Consider the following 24,449-nt stretch of genomic DNA (forward strand, 5'->3'; position numbering starts at 1 on the left):
TTAATGTATAAGCGTGAAGGATTCTCTACATATAAGTGACTCGATGTTGGTACTAAGGGGGTTGGGACTGCACTTTTTGAATGAGCAGCAATCTCAAGGATCCCGCCAGAGATTTGTGACCTTCTCAGTCTCCTGTTATACACTTTGTACTACCCCAGGTACAGATGCTAGGAATGACACCTTTAACCCTCGAATCACCACGTTGATATAAGGACTATAAGCGGAGATGTGAATGGTCTTGATGTTTTCCTTTCCAGCCTCTCTACTTGCGAGCTGTGTGTTTATCACAAGAGAAAGACAGATTTCAGTCGTGGGGTGTTATACGTAGAGATGAGAGTCTGATCATGGTGTGTGGACAGGGCCAGGAATTCACAATGAATGAGAAAGATAAAAGACAATAGAGAACGAGTAGACAGGGCCCCAAGACATTTCAAAGACTTAAAACTATAAGAGGAAAAAAAAAAAAAACGCTTTCCCATAAGTCTGGCTTTCTCAGTCAATTACCCCACAACCTTGTCACCCCCCCCCCCCCCCCCCGCACACCCGTCTCCCATCCGTGGCGATCAGATTCACAGTCTGAGGCGCAGGGTTAGAGAGCGAGACAAAACACTGGCATCAAAGAGATGGAAATTACCTTACAGGATTTGAGAAAAAAAAAACAGAGAGAGCACTGCATGGAAGGTGCGTACGAAAAATCCAACACGGTCAGGTTAAACAAAGATGCCGTAACATGTAGACCTGATAGCGTGACAGACAGACGTAGGGGACCTTAAAGGAAAATTTCTCAGAATAAAGCTAAAGGCACACAACCGTGCCGTTTTTTTGCGGTCCGCGGATCTGCAAAAAACAGAAGCCGCCCGTGTGCCTTCCGCAATTAACGGAACGGGCAGCCCATTGTAGAAATGCCTATTCTTGTCCGCAAAGCACGGACAAGAATAGGACATGTTATATTTTTTTAGCGGGGCCTCGGAACGGAGCAACGGATGCGGACAGCACACGGAGTGCTGTCCGCATCTTTTGCGGCCTCATTGAAGTGAATGGGTCCACATCCGAGCCACAAAAACTGCGGCTCGGATGCGGACCAGGACTACGGTTGTGTGGATGTAGCCTTAGGCTTTTAGGTTTTGGCGGCTCGGATGCGGACCCATTCACTTCAATGTGTGCTGTCCGCATCCGTTGCTCCGTTCCGTGGCCCCGTTAAAAAAATATAACATGTCCTATTCTTGTCCGCGCTTTGCGGACAAGAATAGGCATTTATATTGAAAGCTGTCTGTGCCGTTCCACAAATTGCGGAACGCGCACGGACACCATCCGTGTTTTGCAGACTGCAAAACACACAACGGTCGTGTGAATGCTGCCTTATTCTAAATAAAACCTCTGTTGTTGAATTTTGTTTTCTCGCACCCAAACCTGGTTTCAAAATTCGGTTGGTTGCCCTCGGAAACATAGGAGTAGATTAGTTCTAATGGGGTAACCGTCATCTGAGATCCCACAATTATGGCCGCCGCATCATGTTCTCTCACCGTGCCCGGCTCTTATACTGCGGCATAACCAGGAAGATTTGTCAATCACAAATCTGAGAGAGCTTGGGGATGATCACTGTGATATTTGTTATAGTAGCCATATTGGGGAGAAATGTCCCCTAGAAATCTAATGTCTATGGAGATTAAGTAGCTTATATTTACAGGCAGCCATTACACTGTAGACAATATTAACTAATTGACGGTCACCCGAGATAAGGGGACTGTTAAAAGGAGCCTCTTGATGTTAAATAAATAAAAAAAAGTCAAGAAAACACAATTACAGAGGAAAGCAGCACGGGTCTGTAATTTTGCAAGGTATGTGCCAATCTCTAATGAAAGACAAGATGTCTTGGTTCATCATGAAGATCAGAGACTGGGAGAGGAGTCTACGCCCATAACAAGTTCACAGTAAAACTCCGTCAGTTTACATGACAGACATTACACACTGGGAGACCAGCTGCAATGACAAATGTTGACGCCAAAATATTTGTCAGCAAAGTGACCAATTACAGGTCAGGTCTGGTTGAAGAACCTGTACAGGGAGTGCAGAATTATTAGGCAAGTTGTATTTTTGAGGATTAATTTTATTATTGAACAACAACCATGTTCTCAATGAACCCAAAAAACTCATTAATATCAAAGCTGAATATTTTTGGAAGTAGTTTTTAGTTTGTTCTTAGTTTTAGCTATTTTAGGGGGATATCTGTGTGTGCAGGTGACTATTACTGTGCATAATTATTAGGCAACTTAACAAAAAACAAATATATACCCATTTCAATTATTTATTTTTACCAGTGAAACCAATATAACATCTCAACATTCACAAATATACATTTATGACATTTAAAAACAAAACAAAAACAAATCAGTGACCAATATAGCCACCTTTCTTTGCAAGGACACTCAAAAGCCTGCATCCATGGATTCTGTCAGTGTTTTGATCTTTTCACCATCAACATTGCGTGCAGCAGCAACCACAGCCTCCCAGACACTGTTCAGAGAGGTGTACTGTTTTCCCTCCTTGTAAATCTCACATTTGATGATGGACCACAGGTTCTCAATGGGGTTCAGATCAGGTGAACAAGGAGGCCATGTCATTAGATTTTCTTCTTTTATACCCTTTCTTGCCAGCCACGCTGTGGAGTACTTGGACGCGTGTGATGGAGCATTGTCCTGCATGAAAATCATGTTTTTCTTGAAGGATGCAGACTTCTTCCTGTACCACTGCTTGAAGAAGGTGTCTTCCAGAAACTGGCAGTAGGACTGGGAGTTGAGCTTCACTCCATCCACAACCCGAAAAGGCCCCACAAGCTCATCTTTGATGATACCAGCCCAAACCAGTACTCCACCTCCACCTTGCTGGCGTCTGAGTCGGACTGGAGCTCTCTGACCTTTACCAATCCAGGCACGGGCCCATCCATCTGGCCCATCAAGACTCACTCTCATTTCATCAGTCCATAAAACCTTAGAAAAATCAGTCTTGAGATATTTCTTGGCCCAGTCTTGACGTTTCAGCTTGTGTGCTTTGTTCAGTGGTGGTCGTCTTTCAGCCTTTCTTACCTTGGCCATGTCTCTGAGTATTGCACACCTTGTGCTTTTGGGCACTCCAGTGATGTTGCAGCTCTGAAATATGGCCAAACTGGTGGCAAGTGGCATCTTGGCAGCTGCACGCTTGACTTTTCTCAGTTCATGGGCAGTTATTTTGCGCCTTGGTTTTTCCACACGCTTCTTGCGACCCTGTTGACTATTTTGAATGAAACGCTTGATTGTTCGATGATCACGCTTCAGAAGCTTTGCAATTTTAAGAGTGCTGCATCCCTCTGCAAGATATCTCACTATTTTTGACTTTTCTGAGCCTGTCAAGTCCTTCTTTTGACCCATTTTGCCAAAGGAAAGGAAGTTGCCTAATAATTATGCACACCTGATATAGGGTGTTGATGTCATTAGACCACACCCCTTCTCATTACAGAGATGCACATCACCTAATATGCTTAATTGGTAGTAGGCTTTCGAGCCTATACAGCTTGGAGTAAGACAACATGCATAAAGAGGATGATGTGGTCAAAATACTCATTTGCCTAATAATTCTGCACTCCCTGTATCAACCCTTAATATAATAGCTCTTAAATGGAAATGGTCAGCAGCTCCCCTCTTTATTCCAGTTGCCATCAATACAGAGTAAAAGAATATACGAATTGCAAAAAATTGGCACTTTTTTCTAACAGGTTTCTAAGACTAATTTTGAATACTGGCTCATCACCACTGGAACTACAGCAGAGCCAGTGGGGGCTATCCAGCGTTTGTAGACTATACGTCCCACCACCACAGCTGGAGAACCATCATCGGCCTGACCTTCTTGCGATAGAAAAACAGACCCTATAAGGTTTCATTCCTAAAAGAATTCAGAAGCAGAAAAATCCCCCTGCAGTCTTCAGCCAAGTTCTCAACAAAAGCCTCTGCAATTTAATTATCCAGATCCGCATCCGCCTCTGGAACACCACGGTATCCACCTGCTGTGAACCTGCTTATTCATTGCTATGGGAGACCACTATAGAATAATCCCCGACACTTTCATAGTTATCATTGAAAAATACACAGGAATCCGACAGCCTTCCAAGCATAACAGAGCTAAACTCACAGGTCACCGACTGTGAGGGTACCCCTTAAATTAACCTGTTCTTTGCCCGGCACAGTTCCGTCTACAGCTTTGAGAAGAAGAAGGCATACCTCGGAAAGTGTTAACTGCCTTGCCCGGAGTCAGATTACCATTAAGTACGTGTAATGGATGACTAGCTAACCGTGTATAATTAATATCCAGGCTTTAGACAATCACTACCTGCCCAAATGAATTCAGTCTTATTATTAGCTAGTGGGGTGAAATCTATTTCTAGTAAAAGTAAAAAGTAAATGGTCTCATGTGAAATGACCAAGAACAGGAGAATCACTCAAATGAGACAATTTCATAAACCATATAGGAACTTTTTGGATATTAACCCCTTATGGGTCAAACAACGATATCAGTCCATCAACTTGCAATCCCAATGATGTGGTACAGTAACATGGTACACAAAGGTCACCCATTGGGTGTTTTCTTAAAGGGTATTGTCATACATTAAAAAAAAAACGTTTCTAAGCATGGGAGATCCTACTTCCTGTACTCTGTGGACACACATGAATACCCTCATTACCAAATGTTCAACCCCTCACCGATAATATTTTTATGACATGTTAGGCCTCGTTCATATATCCGTTTAGGACATCCGGTTGCCTGACCTGGAGAAAATGCTAACTGTTGGCCAGACAAAAAAACAATGCACACAAGGGTTTTTGTCTGGCTGAAAACTGACATTTATGCCAGAAAGCGTCCAGGTTACTGCTGGACCTCATTGCAGTCAATGGTTATCCAGCGCTGAAGTAGAGGATTATTGTATTATTATTATTTATTATTAAAGCGTCATTCATTCCATGGCGCTGTACATATGATAAGAAGTATACATACATAATGGAGATAATTGCAATAAGGATGAAAAAGATGAAAGGGCCCTGCTTGCAAGGACTCACAATCTAGAAGGTATAAAGGAAGAACACAGTAGGTGAGGGTGAAGCTGGTCATGATGGTATAGCATCTGCAGCGTCACTGGTTGTAGGCTTGGCCGAAGAGGTAGGTTTTCAGGTTTCTTTTGAAGGATTCCACTGTAGGTGAGAGTCTAATATGTTGGGGAAGAGAATTCCAGAGTATGGGGGATGCACGGGAGAAATCTTAGAGGCAGTTGTGGGAAGAGGTGATAAGAGGAGAGAAAAAGGTCTTGTAAGGATTGGAGATTACGTGTGGGGATGTGTCAAGAAAGTAGTTTAGAGATGTATGGAGGGGACAGGTTATGGACAGCCTCATATGTATTTGTTAGTATTTTAAACTGAATTCACAGGGCAATGGGGAGCCAGTGAAGGGATTGGCATAGGGGAGAGGCGCAGAGGACAGGTCAAGGAGGAGGAGGACAGAGTAATGTTGTTTGGTTTTGGCAGTTAGCAGCTAGTTGGTGACTTTGGTGAGGGCAGTTTCAGTCAAGTGGTGAGGTCGGAAGCCAGATTGTAGCCAGTCAAAGATTGAGCAGGAAGATAGGTGACAGAATAGCTCAAAGTAGACATGTTGTTCAAGTAGCTTTGAAGCATATGGGAGAAGTGATATAGGGCGATAACTAGACAAAGTAGATGGGTCAAGGGAAAGTTTTTTGAGGATGGGTGTAATGATAGCATGTTTAAAACCAGAGGGGAAGACACGGTGGATATTGAAGAGATAGGTTAGGGATGGGATAAATACTGTGGTGAGGTTGGGGGTGAGATGGAATGGGATTGGGTCAAGTGCACAGGTGGTGAGAAGTGATCTGGAGGGTAGGGTGGGAAGTTTTCTTCTGCAATGGTGGAGAAGCAGGTGTTGGGAGAAGAGGACTGAGTAGTTGTGTAGAGGGGCTGTGGGGACTGTGCACAGAAGCTTTCTCTGATTTTGTCAATCTTTTGTTTAAAGTATGTGGCAAAGTCCTCAGCTGATATGAGAGAAGAGGGTGGGGGCGCTGGGCGACGGAGAAGAGAGTTAAAAGTGTTAAAGTTGTTTAGGGTTGTGAGACAGGGAAGATATGGGAGATGAGAAGTAGGCCTGTTTTGCGGCAGCAAGTGAGGATTTGAAAATGAGGACTCTGCGGGGTGGCAGCATCTGCATCCTAGAAGGAACATGTAAAGAGTGGCAGAAGATAGTCAGAAAGCATGGGAAAGTCAACACGTTTAAGCTTCCTGCGGGGGGTGTGATCGGATAGGGGGAAAGGTGAGTTAGAAAGGTTAGATAGGGAGCAGAGGCGGGTAAAGATAAGATCCAGAGTGTGACCAAGAAACATTTTGAAGAGGATCTACCATTTTCCAATATCATATGGTTGTCTTCCCTTGAAAATTCACTCTTGACAAGATGAAATCAACCATATACTGACAATCATCAGGTCTATTATAGATTTGTCATGACCAGGTTAATGTACTATAAAAGACCTCTCCAATAGACAGACACTGTACAGAAGATCTATCTACTCTTACTAATAGCAGCCCAACGTGTTACTTGCCCACTTTCAACCTAGTCGTTTTAAGTAGGCTATAAGCTCCTAGCATAGTCTCCTCCACTTTTGCCCAAGGTGAGTTTAAGAAGACACCACTCAATGACACATTGTTACCCACTATATAGCACAGTGGGACATTTAGAAATAATGTTTCTTGCTTACATTTCTCAAGGTTGGTGGACAGCCAAGGTTATTCTCAATGCCCTTGGTCACTCAAAGAGGCCAATGTTGTATTATCAGGTTTTACTTTGTGCTCTAAAGATAAATTACTGGTTTTACTTTGGTAAATAACAAGACCAATAATCTCTGTTTTGATAAGTCCACTGAGAGTGCAAACTGACTCATAATTCTTACAGGGTTCTTTCATAGGAGTCTTGAAAAGATCTGTTCATAAGCTGATAGAACTGTTATGACACGTCATGTCCTTAGATCACCTTTGCATCAATCACCTCATACTACCATGGAGGTAGCCAATTGATCCTTTCGGGGGCAGAAGCTCCCACCTGTTCGGGGGCAGAAGCTCCCTATGAACCTTACCAAAAGCTCCTTTTTATAGGCACTACATTAGCAAACAACTGAGTCATGTCCTCCTTTACTCCTATAATGATCAGAAGTCAATAGAGTAGAGAAGTGTCAGGATCTCTTGTCTTAGGGAGAAATGTTGTGGTAACAGTATGATCCATCTCCGGTAAGGGGCCCCTTTGGTAATAACTTTGCTCTGAAGAACAGGTTAGACAAGTTTATTAAAACTTTCTTCGACCTCGATTTTGAAATTTTTTCAGCACAAATATTCCAGAGTTTGCAAGAGCAATTCCTGCTGGCTTGGACTGTCCACTTCCCAGTGGCTCCCAAGGGACAGGATAAATCTGGAGATTTCATGACATGAGCACAAATAAGAAAAACAGAGCCCTGCTCTTTATCTTTGTCCTTTTAGTCATCTCTTTGGGTCATTCCTCTGTAATTGACCCTGATCCACAAGGAGCTGAGGAATGACAGCTGATCTTATTGTTAGGAAGTGACCATTAAAACACTAGCCACTTAACTCTTTATGCTCTTTTTTCCTTAGAAGAAACCCTACTGTAAAGTCAATGCCCACATTGCAGGGCTAGCTGGGTGGCCCGTGGAGCTTAATTGGCTTGTTAAAAACTGTAATAAATAAACTGCAATAAACAGCAAGCTATTATACTAATCCAGGGGGTTGTAGCCCATAAACCCACACAGGCTGCCCCTGCCCTCCTCCACCTGCCTTTATTTGTCCTCACCTTCTTGTCTGAAAATCTTCTAGTGCCCAAGTGCTCCCCCACACACACCCAATGACCTTGTCCTGTTAACAGCTTTTACATTGATTGCTCAGTTACTTCATCAAGCTCTGATGTACACAATGTAGGGCAGCCCGGGGAAAAATTGAGAAGTCTGAGATGTCAGACCAACCCTACATGAGATTTGCTATGAAGCCTGGTCTTGATGATAGAGAAGAAGCAATAAAATGTTACCAGGGTCGTTGCAGGAATCAATTGTGAAATATGATATGTGAGATTTTATCCACTGCAAATTACTGCAGAAATGCCCAGATGTTAGGCATAAATGGGTTGTTGAAGATTAGAAGATATTGTTTTTTTTTCCGTAAAACAGTGAGTGCCACCATTTTGCATCCCAGCTTTATTCATGCTGATGGAACTAACCTACATTACCAAATACAGCCCAAGGACAGGAAAGGTGCAGCTTTGAAAGAAAGCAGCCCTGTTTTTTCTAATTCTGGATAAGCCCTTTAATGGGGTCTTAAGGCTGTACTAGACAGCCCAATTCTGCGTGCGATTGTTGGGAGGGAAGCGTTCTTTCCCGGCAATCGCCTGCTCGCTAGCGTTGGAGAGCGCTGTTATTACATGCAGCGATTTCCTCCTCAGTGTAGGGAGGAGCGATCGTTATACCATCACTCTTCCCTATACTGAATCATTGTTTGCTGCAAATGATAATTTTTAAACCCGTCAAAAGATTTGGATTGCCCGATGAATGAGCGTTTGCTTGTTCATTAAGTAATTGGCGGCAGTATTACACTGCCAGATGATCGTTAGTGATCATTTGGTAGAAAATCTGCCCGTCTAATATAGGCTTTACACCTTGGTCACATCTGCTCAACACCTGGTTGTACTAGTAGGTCCTACCAAAACAGGCTCAAAACTGACAACCTGTGAACCTAACTGATGGCACTCAGCCTCAGATACATACTTGTCAAGGACCTGGTCCGTCATTTGTTTTTGGGATCTGTTAGTTGTGTACCACTAGTTGATTGACTATGACTAAAGCCTGTTTTAGACTAGCGTTAAAGTTAAAGGGGCTTTTTATTTTATCCCAATGCATTCTGAATGGAAAGCAGTCCGTTCAGTATGCATCAGGATGTCTTCAGTTCAGTCCCTTTTACGGTATTAGGCCGTAGAAAATATAGCAGCATGCTGTTTCCCGGTCTGCGCATGTGCAGACCTTTAAATCTGTGAAAAATATAAATACCGGATCCGTTTTTCCAGATGACACCGAAGAGACGCATCCGGTATTGCAATGCATTTGTCAGACAGATCCACATCTGGATCCGGAAACAAATGATATCAGTTTGCATACGAATTTCCGGATCCGGCAGGCAGTTCCAGCAACGGAACTGCCTGCCGGATTCTTCTAATGCTAGTGTTAAAGTACCCTTAGACAGGCAGATTTTCTGCCAGATGATTGGTGATGAGCGTTCGTAGTAATGCGACGCCGACTACCCCATGAACGAGCGAACACTACAAATCTTTTGACAGGTTTAAAAATTATCAGTTTGCAGATGACAATCACAGTCTGCTGCCGGCAAACAGTGATTCAGTATAGGGAAGAGCGATGGTATAACGATCACTCCTCCCTATACCGATGCGGAGATCGCATGTAATACAGCAGTCTCCTCCACTAGGGAGGAAGTCGATTGCTGGCAGAATAGGGCTGTCTAATACAGTCTTAAAAGGGTTGTCTGGGTTCAGAGCTGAACCCGGACATTCCACCATTTTCACCCAGGCAGCCCTCCTGACCTAAGCATTGGAGCAGTTCATGCTCCGATGCTCTCCTTTGCCCTGTGCTAAATCACGCAGGGCAAAGGCATTTTTTGGAGATCCGGTGATGTACCAGGCTCTCCATGGGGCTGCCAGGAAGCCCAGTGACGTCACCGGCACTGATGGGCGGGATTTAGCGCTGCTCTAGCCAGTAAAACGGATAGGGCAGCGCTAAAGCCTGTTCATCAGAGCCGGTAAAGTCACCGAACACACTGCCGGGCGGAAGCCAGTGTGTTATGATAAACAAAAGAGCCCGCGCCCGGCGCGATTTAGTGCAGGGCAAGGGAGGGCATTAGAGCATGAGATGCTCCGATGCTAGCCTCAGGGGGGCTGCCTGGGTGAAAATAAGGCTATGTCCGGTTTCAGCTCTGAACTTGGACAACCCCTTTAAACTATTTGGGATATTTCATTTGTGTGAAAGTATCCCTACTGTAAGTGAGAAGGACGCTGGACGACACGCCAAAGGAACGGTGTGGTGTTTGGGGTAGTGGGTGGATGGGCATAAGAATATTAGAGTAAAACTCCTATATACAGTACCCAAGACAGTTGTAGAGGCAGAGGGGTGTTTAATGCAAATTATGAATGTCCTCAGGGTAATAAGATGTCATAAAGAAACTATCTGTCTCCTTACAGACTTTAGTTGATGAAGGGCAAGCAGAGACCTGTGTTGGCCTACCCTCCATGACTGGGACACATCCTGAAGTTTGGGAACAAAGCGAGGAGGAGACAGGAGAATGAGATTCTCAAATGAATAAGCGCAGACTTCCTGGTGGCTGATTATATTTTTCTTCCTCCTAACTTATGAAAACAGAGGAATCAGAGAAAGGTTATAATATTCAAGATTAAATCACACCCCCAATCCCATGACTTTCCTGTGTTTTGACAGCCAATAAACCTTCAGATTTATTCATAGTGCTAAATCAGGCCCTTTGGCTGCTTTAAAGCATATTGGCGGCTAATTAAGGACAAAGGAAATGTAGGCAGACAAGGAGATACATTTATAGAACATCACTTGTGTCATAAATGTGTGAACTGTTGATGTTCTATCATTGGGGCTCCCACCAATTCTAAGAAGGAAGGGTGTCCCAGTGGACAAAATATTCATGAGCTGTTTATGTACTGGACTCAATTGCTGCTAAAGCCATAGTGGTTGGGTAGGGAGGGTCTGGTTGAACACTAAGTGCAGAAGACTGGCAGGTAAAGCGTTAAACCAAGAGCCACACAAGAACAATAAAAAAATGTCAAGAGAACTTGTTGGAAGAAATAAGTGTGTAAGCTCTCCGGATGTACGGGAGACTGCACAGGTACAGACTGATCCCTGGATAACTGGAATTCCATACATATCCGCAAGACAAGAAACAAAGACATTCCTTATCCTCATCTACATGGCACTGTACAGCACGAGGGGAGGCAGAAGAACGCAAAACTCTTGATAACTACTAACCTTATTATCCCATCTGAACAAGTTTTTATATAAAGGTGGATTTACACGGTGCAGTAATGGGCAGATTATTAGAGACTAATGTTCCTTGCGTTCCCTCCAATCGTAAAAGGTGCCGACGTAAAGGTGCAGCAGATCACCGGATGAACGAGCCAAAACGCTCATTTATTGGGTGAAACTGTCGTTCATGCAGGTACCTAAATGATCATTTCTGGGAACCAAATTGTGCTGTCTAAACAGCGATCTGCTGCCCAGAAACAATACAGCTGTATGAGTGATCCCTCGCCCTCGTACTATGGGGGTATATAAATGCACTGAACGAGGAGCCAACTGTCGGAAAGGAATGCTTCCTTCCTGACAATCGGCTGCCGATCAGTAGGTGTAAATGTACCTTAAGACTCATGGGCATCTGTCAGCAGATTTGTACCCATGGCACTGGCTGACCTGTTACATGTGCACTTAGCAGCTGAAGACATCTGTGTTGGTCCCATGTTCATATGTGCCCGCATTGCTGAGAAAAATTATGTTTTATTCTATGCAAATGAGCCTCTAGGAGCAATGGGGGTGTAACCATTACACCTAGAGGCACTGCTCTCTCTGCAACTGCTGTGCCCTCTGCACTTTGACAGGGCCATGCAGTGAAAATGTAATCACACCTGCCTGGCTCTGTCAATCAAAATGGAGAGGATGCGTTAGCTGCAGAGAGAGCAGAGCCTCTAGGTGTAATGGCAACGCCCCCGTTGCTCCTAGAGGCTCATTTGTATATATTAAAACTTCATTTTGGCAGCAACGCAGGCACATATGAACATGGGACCAACACAGATGCCTTCAGCTGCCAAGCACACATACAACAGGACAAGTGTCAAAGGTACAAATCTGCTGACAGAAGCCCTTTAAAGGAACAATAAATCTAAACTCTATTTTATCTGTATTGGATTGAATTCAAGTTATTGTTTGTCAGTATCAGACATTTTCAGTTGTGTTCCTCAATAAATCTGCAAAGAATAAATCAAGGCAACTGGACTTACTGTAAATTTCTTGAAAACGTTTCAACCGTTCTTCCAACGAGCTTTCTCAATTCTGAGTGACTGTACAAGAATTCTCTGGGAATTCATTCTTGTACAGTCACTTAGAATTGAGAAGAACGAGTGAAACGTTTTCAAGAAATTTACAGTAAGTCCAGTTGCCTTGATTTATTCTTTACAGATATACCATGACCTGGATAAATGAGAACCTTCACAGACATATTGTTCCTCAATAAGTCCCAGGGCCGAGAACCCCCAGAAACAATTACTGTACATCCATAGCTGCTGGTCTTTTAATGTTGCTTTGCTTATATACTGCTGATATCATTTAAGTGACAGTCCCTTCAGAATTTATCTACAAGTGTATTTCAGATAAGGGCTGTATTACACCAACAGATTATCTGACCAATATCTGTCCAATCAGACAATAGTTGGTGAGTACAACAGAAGATCTCTTTGTGTAAATTGCCATCTGACCAATAATCTGTTGGTTTAATACAGCCCTTAAAAGGTAGACTGCACAATTTTCTGCCCGATAATCGCTCATGAGCGTTCCTATGAACACTTGTTAGCGATCATCTGGCAGTCTAATACTGCCTCTAAATGCCCGATAAATGAGTGTTTGCATGCTGAAAGATCTGGATTTGGTGGAGGCAGATCGCTCTGTCTAATAGTGATCGCACACCGCTGTCCAGCCTGGGGATGAGCGATGTCACAGCATGTAATCAGCTAGCTATCTGCGATTGGTGTCTAATACACCCGTAACTCACTGTTTCCAGCAAGATTCAAATATATCTGACACCATATCCCTATTTGTGGGATATTATTAAGCTACACCCCATGTTATGCCCAAGACTGTGATAATCTGCATAAGGACCACCCCTTTTAGTTTTGTTCCATAGGACAATGTCATGCAAAATGGGACATTTGGGAGATATTCCTCTGGGTTTCATTTATCAAAAAACAAAAATTCTGACACAAAACCAGGAAAAAACAGTGCTCATAGCAACCAATCACAGCACAGCTCTCATTTTTCCACAGTGGTTTAAGAGATGAAAGCTGAGCTCTGATTGGTTGCCATGGGTGACCAGGCCTGGAGTTTCTCAGACAAGTTAACACCATCACAATTTCACTACATCCATTTTGTATTATACCAGCCAGCGTACTAATGACATTTACTACAGAACCCATCCTATTCTCCACTTAGCCATCTTGAAAGCCACTCAAGTTCCAGCCTTTAAAAGGGAATGTCTCATGAAGACAACCCCTGTCCATGTGCTCTATTAGGATATATGTATATCATTGGGGGCAGGTCCTGCGGCAAAATCAGTTCTGAAAAGAAAACCCCCTTAAGCTCATACTGTATATACATGATACAAGGAGAATGAAAAGTAGAATGAAAGCTAACAGCAAAGCTCACAGAAGCAAGCAAGCAAACAGGTCTAAATGTCAAGTCTCTGTACCTCAGTATATCCGGTATAACCTCTGCAGCACAGGGCAGAGATTTAACTCAATGGTCCATAGGACGTTAATTGATTGAGTCACCAAAAGTGACCCCCCAACCAATGCATGCCAATGGTCTGGGAATCTGAGGCCTGTTGCTGCTCATCTACAAGCATCTCAGGCCCAGGACACCACAGCCTGATCTATCTGCACAATGACACTGTCCTGGGGGATGGGACCTGAGCACACAATAAAATACAATTAAATGCACCGTCCCCTCCTCCTCCAGCACAGGCAGAGCAGTCCTCCACATTAGGGGCACTTTCCAGCTGGGGGAGTGAGCTCACAATCAATGAGACGAGATTCCAGCAAGACCACCAGCAAGTGAACTCCGTCCTCTTGGTCGATATTTGGAGGGAAGGGGGATTTAGTTGAATTCATTAGTACTGTATGGGAAGCAGAGTACACAGAACATAAATGCAGAGCCAACCAATAGCGAACGATTAACGAGGGAAATTATAAATGAACATTCTTCTATGTAATAAGCACATTTTTGGTTGCTAACGAGTTGCAAAAATATAATCATTACCTGCAAGACATCAGTTGGTCTAAGGGTACTTTCACACTTGCGTTAAACTTTTCCGGTATTGAGTTCAGTCCTAGGGGCTCAAAACCGGAAAAAACTGATCAGTTTTATCCTAATGCATTCTGAATGGAGAGCAATCCTTTCAGGATGCATCAGGATGTCTTCAGTTCAGTCACTGTACGGTTTTTGGAAGAAGAAAATACCGCAGCATGCTGCAATATTTTCTATGTCCAAAACTCCGGAACACTTGCCGGAATCTCGGATCCAGCATTATTTTCTATTGAAATGCATTAATGCCGTATCCGGCCCCATGTGTTCCGGAAAAACGGATCTGGTTTTGCGGTCTGTGCATGCGCAGACCTTTAAATATGTGAAAAAGATAAATATCAGATCAGTTTTTCCGGATGACAACCGGAGGTATGCAATGCATTTGTGAGACGGATCCGCATCCGGATCCGTCTACAAATGGTATCCGTTTGCATACAGATTGCCTGATCCGGCAGGCAGTTCCGGTGTCGGAGCTGCCTGCCGGAATCCAACAACGCAAGTGTGAAAGTACCCTTATACAAGCTTTACACACAGTAGCATATCTCATACAGACCTGCCCCATATCCAAGGTAACGTTGACTTCATTGTACTCCAGTCCCCGGGAAAGCGGAGGGCTCTGCCACCATCGTTCAGTTCCATCAATGGCGTTGGTGATCGGGTGAGACTTATCTCCACTGCTGCCTAAGCAGATGTCGCAGTACTGGCCCTGGGAACAAAGACAAGACATTTAATAAGATGATTCCAGGTGTCAAGATGACCACAGAAAGGCAAGAATGACACTGTTTTATTAAGCCTCATTCACGCGTCACGTTCCACGGACATGTTCTCCGCAGACAGCACACGTCCCTATTCATTTTAAGGTGTGTATTCACTCATCAGTGTATTAGCACTGTCAGTGGATCCTTGTTTTTAGCACAGATGAATGCACTATTTTGTCCATGTTCACAGATCCATCATGTCCATTATAGTCTGTGGGTCCGTGAAAACCATGGATATCATCCGTGTTTCACGGATCATTAGAAAGAGATGCTTTGAAAATTCTTTCTCAGCTGTGCAGGGTCAGTGAAACACAGATGGCACACGGACCGCAAGAAACAGACCCAACACAGATCCTTCATGGACAGCTTCACGGATGCATCACTGACCACCTTCTCACGGATTTGAGCACGGACACGGATGTATGAGCGAGACTTCACAGGCATGGAGATCAGCGGTGCCTTCTAAGGACTTCATTATATTGTATGATAGTCCCACAGGTCTTTGCATGTCAATAATGCATTGCCATGAAATTATTTACCCATATTAGGGGTATAGCAGAAAACCTCTAGTAAATAAAAGCCCTCGAGTCTTACCCACTTCTGTGTACAACCGTTACAACGCCCTCATGGGCTGTCATCCAGCTTTCTAGCCTCCTGAATGGCTTAGTAAACTGTGTGATTCAGTGAATTATGAAAGGCTGGGTGACAATCCCTGTTATACATTGATATGGGGGGAAGGGTGTATATTGCTATTTGGCAAATGATTGGTAGATCTGGAACAGCAACCTCCTAGACTCAAGGATGCCTAGCTACACCTCGATATGGGCCTAGGTGATAAATCACTGTTTAGTAAGGGCTCATGCACACAACCGTCTTTTCTTTCCGCGTCCCTTCCATTTTCTTGCAGCCCATATGCGGAACCCTTCACTTCAACGGGTCCGCAATAAAAAATAAATGACTCCGTGATCATTCAGTTTCCGTATGTCTGCAAGTCCGTCCTGCAAAAAAATACGCCCTATTCTTGTCTGTTTTGCGGACAAGGACAGGCAGTGTTACAATGAATACACAAAAAAACAAATGTAACACGGACGTCACCCGTTTTTTTGCGGATCCGTGTTATGCTGACCGCAAAATACATACGGTCGTGTGCAAGAGGCCTTAGGCCTCATGCACACGACCATTGTTTTGGTTCGCATCCGAGCCACAGTTTTTGCGGCTTGGATGCGGGTCCATTCATTTCAATGGGGCCGCAAAAGATGCGGACAGCACTCCGTGTGCTGTCCGCATCCATTGCTTCGTTACATAGCCCCGCAAAACAAATATAACATGTCCTATTCTTTTCCGGACAAGAATAGGCATTTCTACAATGGGCGCAAAAAACGGAACGGTCGTGTGCATGAAGCCTTAGGCAGATATTTCAGAGTCTGGAAAGCTGGGTAAAAAAGCAGTAGTTAAAATGGCTTCCGCTGATATACTGGTTCTAATCCAGCTTTTCCAGAAACATATACAACTATCAGTTGACTGACATGACCATAGAGGACGTCACAATGACTTATATTCGTTGGTGTTTTTTTATTTAATGGGAAACACTCTTTAAATATTTAAGAAATATGGGCCCACTTTACATAATGGACTTATAGAGGCTATGCATATAGGCTTTGTACAGCTGGCACAGCAGGATCTGACTGGCTCATTATGGTGCAGTCACTCCTGCTGTGTCACATAACTAGGTGGTCAGTCATTTCACAGTTCAAAGAGGCCGCCAGCCTTTCAGATAAGAAAGCCAAGGAACAATTAGCAAGATCTAAGGCCTTTCTTTGGAACGGGTAGCATGGTGACATACTCCGCTCAGGTCTGGAAAGGAGAGGGCGTCACCAGTAATAATGGCCACATTCTCACCTGTAAACAGAGAGGCTGGAATTCCAATAATTGAGGCTGAAAAGATCAATCCAATTGAAAGTAAGGACGGGGGAAAGACTAATTTTCTTATAGCCACAAGGCAACAAAATAACTGAGACCAGTCAGCCATGAAAACACTTTCTCCTCTACAGGTGAAACTCGAAAAATTTGAATATCGTGCCAAAGTCCAAATCATTTCAGTAACGCAAATTAAAAGGAATAGCATTACTGCAGCTTAAAATTAGAATTTTGTGAAAAAGTTCAATATTCTAGGCTCAAAGTGTCACACTCTAGTCAGCTAATTAATCCATACCCCCTGAGCAAAGAAAGGGGACCTGAGATTGTGACTTTGGGGTTTCATAAACTGTAAGCCATAATCATCCAAATTATAACAAAGGCTTGAAATATCTCGCTTTGCCTGTAATGAGTCTCATATATTAGTTTCACCTTTTAGGTTGCATTACTGAAATAAATGAATATTCAAATTTTTCGAGTTTCACCTGTAAGTTATGGTTGTCAAATAATAATCCAACAATGTAAAACAGCATGACCATGATCAGACTACAGTGAACGGCCCATACTAATAATCTACATGTTGAGGGGAGAAGACTATTACATTCAACCAATGGAAATCTGTTTCATCACTCCATATATATATGGTGCGTTTCAAAAGTTTTTTATCGATATTGATAATTTTTTTCAAAATCAGATTTCCACTGCTGCAAAATGACTATCCATGCACTTTGTTCCTATGGGAAAAAAAAAAGCTGAAGGAGCGCAGTGACCAAAATTAGGCCTCTTTCACACATCAGTGAATCACCAAGGTGTTCCGTCATCTCCACGGAGCCCTCATGCGTCCATTGTGTATTCACACATCAGTAGTTTTCCACGGACCGTGGATCCATGCTAATAACATGGATGCATGCCCTATTTAGTGATTACGGATCCCATGTGTACAGGGATACATGACATCTGTATTTGGTACGTGGTTTTCACAGACCACTTGTAGGAGATGCTGTGCAAACAAATTTTCAGCCTAAAAGTGGTCGGTGGAAAACTGATGACACAGAAGACAAAAAACAGACACATGGACCAAACACGGATCCTTCACGGATGTCATCACAGACACGTAAAAATGAGGCCTAACACTTAAAGAGTTCCAAAACTTTAAACTGCAACATACATAAAGTATGCAAGTTGCACAAAAAAAAAAAAAAAACACAATGTAAGACCACAAGACCATTTCCTATATTGTGCAAGTATGACCACCACTGATGGATTGCAGGGTGGTCGTAACCCCTGGATACAAGCATTGTATGATGTGATGGAAAAATGAATCAAGCCAGGAAAGGAGGCAATATGGACAATCACAATACATTAGTAAGTGCCTTGTATTAACTTTCTCTACATGATAAATGCCATCCGTTGAAGTGAAACAAGTAACAACCCCTTTAAGGTGACCTCATTTTTAAGGTGCCATCAGATCTTCTCCTGCAAGCACCAAGCTAGGAAGCCTTCCTGAGGAGGCACCAGTAACAAGTGCAGCTCCTGCTTTAGTCCTCCATAGCTGCAGCCCAGTGATTCCCAGCCCTCCAGCAGAAGATTATTGAATTGTTTTGCCCCCGTTGCTAAGCAAATCATCAGAGTTAATTTCCTTAACTACAGAAAGTGTCCGGGGTAAGGGCCAGGAGTATAAGGGGGCACTGCCCCGCTACTCTTATGGTGGAAGTGACTGATACAAAGTAGCAAATAAATAAATAAACAGAGGGGGATTAACTCTGTAAGTGCCGGACAAGCGCTCAGTACCTGGATGGTCTGGCTGGGATCCCCAGACACTGGTCCCCCCACCAGTTTGCAGTACAGATCCTCCAGCGGTCTGCCATCCTCTCCCTCCCCGCAGGTGGCAGTGGCGGAGATCTTGGTGCCCTCTGCCAGGTTGAAGTATGGTGGGTGCAGGCTGTAGCCATTGACTCCGTTATTGGGAAGCTCCTGGGCACAGATCGATCTCCAGACCAGGCAGCAGAACAGCGGCAGTAGGTGCAGCAGCGGCGGGCAGGGGTGTCTCCTGGGCACTGCCATCTCCCGGGACTGTCTGTGCTCCCGCTCTCCCCCTAGCTCCAAACTAACACAACTGAGGATGATGATGATGCTGGGCTAGAGGTTGACACAGGAGCAGAGGGGCGGGGGCAGCACTCAGACCTGCCCTGGGGAGAGGGGCTGCCTGCTCCACACTGGGGGCACACACCCTGCACTGGGAGTGGGACAGGCACCAGCATCAATGGGGTAATCAGGGGGCAGACCTAGTCAAGTAATACCCTCCTGGCAAATCTAGGGGAAAAACTATACTGATGACTATTAGGGATTGTCATCCCTACAAACCAGTTATCAGGAGTTGGAGTTTGGTTACAGAGGGCACCCACTATGGCATAACCCCACTGTGTGATAACAGAGAAGGTCCCTGAAATAAAGCAAAACATTACGCTAGTATTATCTGCTTCTAGGAAAGCTGGGTGGCAACCAATATGATTGCAGTTACAGGGTGCTGAGCTTCAGCTCTGATATGTGGCAATGGTGGAGCAGACTGGGTAGATTTGTCATTCAGGAGGCTGAGTGATCATCAGTAGAGGTCATCACCCAGCTTTCCCAGAAACAGATATAACTAAGTGACCAGTGAGGTCACCACATTTTATTTAGAGAGGAATTTTTATTTGGGGTGGGGGTGAAAATGACCTAAGAGTTAAATATAAATGTCCTATATATTGAGGAAAGACCTGTACACTTTAGGTTTTACACAAAGGTTTTACTGACGTGTGCCCATCTTTCAGGTGCAAAATTTTGGGATACATGAGCTGATGTAAGGGGTCTATCTTTTACGTCATAAACTGTGTCAAATCTGTTATGTGAAGAGTCCCATTCACACTATGGCCCAGATTTACTAATGTATCTGTTCCAAAAATCTGCCTAAAAAGTGGCGCCCTTTTGCACATATAAGTTTTTTAGACCGATTTTTAGCTGACACATTAGTAAATCTTGGGCCTATGTTTGCCAAATTGCAATTTGCCTTATGCTTTAGCATGATTTGATATTTTGAGCAGTCTAACTACCCAGTTCTAGTGAGTAATCAGCAAGGACCCAACAGCTCCCCATATCTCAGTTTCCTTCACCCCTGTGGATGTGATATGTGGAAACTAAGGTAACTGCAGTCCCCCCTGAATTTTCAGGAATAGAAACTGCTGCTCTATTAGTTTCTATGGAAGTTCTCCCACCTCTTCAGACAAGCCTACAATCAGTGACCCTGCTGCCTCTATACCGCCATGACCAGCTGCACCCTCTCCTACTGTGTCCTTCTCCCATACCTTGTAGATTGAAGGCCCTCGCGGGAAGGGCCCTCTCTCCTTCTGTACCAGTTTGTAACTCGTCTTGTTTATGCTTAGTGCAATTGTCTGTATTATGTATGTGTACCTCTTTTTATATGTACAGCGCTATGGAATGAACGGCGCTTTAATAATAATAATAATAATAATAAAGTTCTGGAGACAACAGAGTACAGGACTTGTCTTTTTTTCGGAAAAATCCACTTAATTTATTTCGGGGCCCTCTGAGGTGTATGGGGTACCAGTTCTCGTGATCGGTGGGGACCCTCATCAATGCAAGTTATCCTCTAACCTCACACAACATTAACTGGGTTGTCTCACTTCAGCAAATGGCATTTATCATCTAGAGAAAGTTAATACAAGGCACTTACTAATGTATTGCGATTGTCCATATTGTCTCCTTTGCTGGGTAGATTTATTTTTCCATCACATTATGCACTGCTCATATTCAGGGGTTACGACCACCCTGCAATCCATTATTGGTGGTCATGTTTGCATAATATAGGAAAAAGTGTTGGCCTCTCTGGTGGCCGGGACCATGGGTGCGCAGCTGCGGTGGCTGTATCCCCTGGATACGAGCAGTGTATAATGTGATGGAAAAATGAATCCAGCCAGCAAAGGATGCAATATGGATAATAACAATACATTAGTTAGTGTCTTGTATGAACTCTGTCTACATGATAAACCAATTTTGCTACTCTCCGTAGGGCTGGTTGGGAGCATGTAGGGGTTGACTGGCCATAGACCCTACAGGGAAATTTCCTGGTGGGCCGGAGGCCAGGGGGCTGCCCACGCCCTACTCATGGCCACCAGTTGGGTACATAGCAGTCTGATGTTCTCAGCATTAATTAATGCTAGGAACATCTGGTACTTATACACTTGGCTGGCAGAAGAATGTGCCCCATGAAATTGAACTGTATTGCCTTCCTCAGGATGGTGATAGAGTTAAATGATGAGACACTGTGTATTTGGTTCTGCCGGGGCAGTATTTTGTGCTGCACTACAGTATTGTTGGCCCCACTTACTTATATTGGCTCTGCTGTCTGCCAATTTGTATCTGCCAACAACATGGGACCACTTAAAAAATTTTTTTTCCAGAGCCACTTTAAGTTCCCACTTTGCCCATGTGTCATGGTCTTACCTCCTTGCTGTTCCCTTCGTTTGACATGTGCTGGCGGCCATCTTGGTTTCTGGGTTTTCTTGTAGCCTCCCACCCTGCGGCTCCTCCTTCCCACTGGGAGGAGCTGGATGCCTAGCTCATATATATAGGAGGTCTGTGGCTTCAGTTCCTTGCTTGGTCCTCCTGTGTTCACATGCTTCCAAGACTGCTGCTGCTTCTGGTTCCTGATCCTGGCCTCGTCTGACTACCCCGTTGGTTCCTGATTCCGGCTTCGTCTGACTACCCCGTTGGTTCCTGATTCCGGCTTCGTCTGACTACCCCGTTGGTTCCTGTTCCTGGCTTCGTCTGACTACCCTTCTGGTTCCTGACCTCTGTCTCCGCAAGACCCTGCTTCGGTTTAGCCATCCGTTCGGACTTTGCTACGGCTTGCTCTTCAATAAAACCTTCTTATTTTCCACTTATCTCTTGTTGTACGTCTGGTTCATGGTTCCATGACATTAGGACCAAGCCATGAATTCTGACGGTACAGGGCCACCCTCGCTACCTACGCTGGTTGCCAGACTTGATCAGCAGGATCACCTGTTGGGTCGGTTCGCTGTGGCGTTGCAAACCCTGCTTGAACGCACGGCTCATTTAGCTTCCGTTGCCGATGGGTCGGTTGTCGCTCCTGGGCCCGCTCCTACTGCCGCTCCGGTTGTTGCGCCAGAGTCTACCCTGACACCTGTTGCTGCGCCTGTGGTGTTTCAGGGTATGACCGGTTCTGCCCCCCTTCCACAGCGCTTTGGGGGAGAGCCAACTCAGTGCCGAGGTTTCCTTAACCAGGTGGGCATTTACTTCGAGTTGCTGCCACATGCCTTTCCTACTGAGAGATCAAGGGTGGGCTTCTTGATCTCGCTGCTCTCGGACAAGGCCTTGGCCTGGGCCAGCCCTTTATGGGAGAACAACAATCCGGTGGTTGCCGAGTTTTCCGGTTTTGTTGCTTCTCTTCGGAAGGTATTCGATGTGCCGGCTCGTGCTGCCTCTGCTGCGAAGCTCCTTATGTCCATCAGACAGGGTTCACGATCCGTAGCTGAATACGCCATTGAGTTTCGTACCCTGGCAGCAGAGGTGGGCTGGAATAATGAGGCTCTGGTCGCTGCTTTCTCTCATGGTCTCTCGGATGCCTTGAAGGATGAGGTTGCAGCTAAGGACCTACCAGTGGAGCTCGAGTCTCTTATTTCTTTCCTGATTTTGATTGACACCAGACTCAGGGAGAGACCTTCCTTTAAGGAGAGCCTGCGGAGGTCTCCTAACAGATTGGCGCCTACGTTTGCTGTCCCACCCGTGCCTCCCTCTCCTCCCACGCCTCCTGGGGATGACTTGTCTGGGGGTGAACCCATGCAGCGGGGGTTTGCTCGCCTGTCTGAGGGGGAGAGGGTACTCCGGAGACGCGAGGGCCGATGCATGTACTGTGGTCTCGGTGGGCATTTTCGGTTGGCATGTCCGAACCGTCCGGGAGAACGCTCGCACCTGAGGTCCTGTCGGGGGCAGATCTTGGGTGGAGTCTCCTCGTCCCCGGTTTCCCGTGTTGACAAACCACTGATCACTGTTGTCCTCTCCTGGGTCGGGGGCTCGGTGACGACCCAGGCGTTGGTGGACTCTGGTGCTGGTGGTTTGTTCATTGATAGAGTGTTCGTTGCCGCCAATTCCATTCCTCTGCAGCCTCGAGGTTCCCCACTGGCTCTTGAGGCGATAGACGGCAGACCCCTTCTGCCGCCACACGTGACTCATGAGACCCTTCCAGTGGGGATGGCCATTGGTGCCGTTCACAGAGAGTCGGTCTGTCTCCAGGTTATTTCGTCTCCACACTACTCGGTGGTCTTGGGGTACCCCTGGCTCCAGAAGCATAATCCGACTTTCGATTGGAGATCGGTCGAGATCCTCTCGTGGTCACCGCAGTGTGGGGCTAGTTGCATCCATGGGCCTGTCAAGTTGCTGTGTACTTCCTCGGACTCTCTGTTGCCTCCTGAATACGAAGAGTACCGGGATGTATTCGATAAGGTGCGCGCGGTTGCCCTACCTCCGCACCGCCCATACGATTGTGCCATAGAGTTACAATCCGGTGCCGTTCCTCCTCGTGGCAAAGTCTATCCACTGTCGGTAGCGGAGAATGAGGCCATGGAGGAGTACGTGAGGGAGGCGCTTTCACGCGGACACATTCGCAAATCCTCGTCCCCGGCAGGGGCTGGATTTTTCTTTGTGAAAAAGAAGGGCGGCGAGTTGAGGCCTTGCATCGATTACAGGGGTCTCAATCGCATCACGATCAAGAACGCTTACCCGATACCCTTGATTTCCGAGCTGTTCGATCGCCTCAAAGGGGCCACGGTCTTTACCAAACTCGACCTGAGGGCGGCATATAACCTGGTAAGGATCAAGGCGGGCGATGAGTGGAAGACCGCGTTTAACACCAGGACCGGTCATTATGAATCCTTGGTTATGCCCTTTGGGTTGTGCAATGCGCCCGCAGTCTTCCAGGAATTCATCAACGATGTTTTCCGTGACCTGTTGCAGCAGTGTGTGGTGGTCTATTTGGATGACATCTTGGTATATTCTGCATCCATGGAGGCCCACATTCTGGATGTCAGACGAGTGTTGCAACGCTTACGAGAGAACAAGCTGTTCGGTAAGCTTGAGAAATGCGAATTTCACCGATCCCAGGTAACCTTCTTAGGTTACATCATTTCCGCTGAGGGGTTCTCCATGGATCCTGAGAAGGTTTCGGCTGTCTTACAGTGGCCCCAGCCCAGTGGGCTTCGTGCCCTGCAGCGCTTTTTGGGCTTCGCCAATTATTATCGGAAGTTCATCAGGGACTTTTCCATGCTAGCCAAGCCTCTCACGGATCTGACCAGGAAGGGCAGTAATCCTCAGGTCTGGCCGCTCGAGGCCATCCGAGCTTTTGAGGCTCTAAAGTCCGCCTTTGTGTCGGCTCCGATTCTGTCGCATCCCAACCCTGGGTTGCCTTTTGTCCTCGAGGTGGACGCGTCTGAGACGGGAGTAGGCGCCCTCCTGTCTCAGCGTAGAAC

The 24,449-nt window shown here is 45.3% G+C and overlaps 1 protein-coding gene across 1 annotated transcript in view; it reads right to left on the reverse strand.

The window, feature by feature from the left end:
• Positions 1 to 19,028, reverse strand: part of LAMA5 (laminin subunit alpha 5) — a 123,838-nt gene extending 104,810 nt beyond the window's left edge. The window contains 2 exon segments of the mRNA XM_044296273.1: positions 14,790 to 14,942; positions 18,700 to 19,028. Coding sequence (XP_044152208.1) covers positions 14,790 to 14,942; positions 18,700 to 18,972 — 426 coding nt within the window. The 5' untranslated portion in view covers positions 18,973 to 19,028.
• Between the last annotated feature and the right edge of the window lie 5,421 nt (positions 19,029 to 24,449).

This window comes from Bufo gargarizans, chromosome 6 (assembly GCF_014858855.1).
Source record: "Bufo gargarizans isolate SCDJY-AF-19 chromosome 6, ASM1485885v1, whole genome shotgun sequence".
In the NCBI taxonomy this organism is placed as follows: Eukaryota; Metazoa; Chordata; class Amphibia; order Anura; family Bufonidae; genus Bufo; species Bufo gargarizans.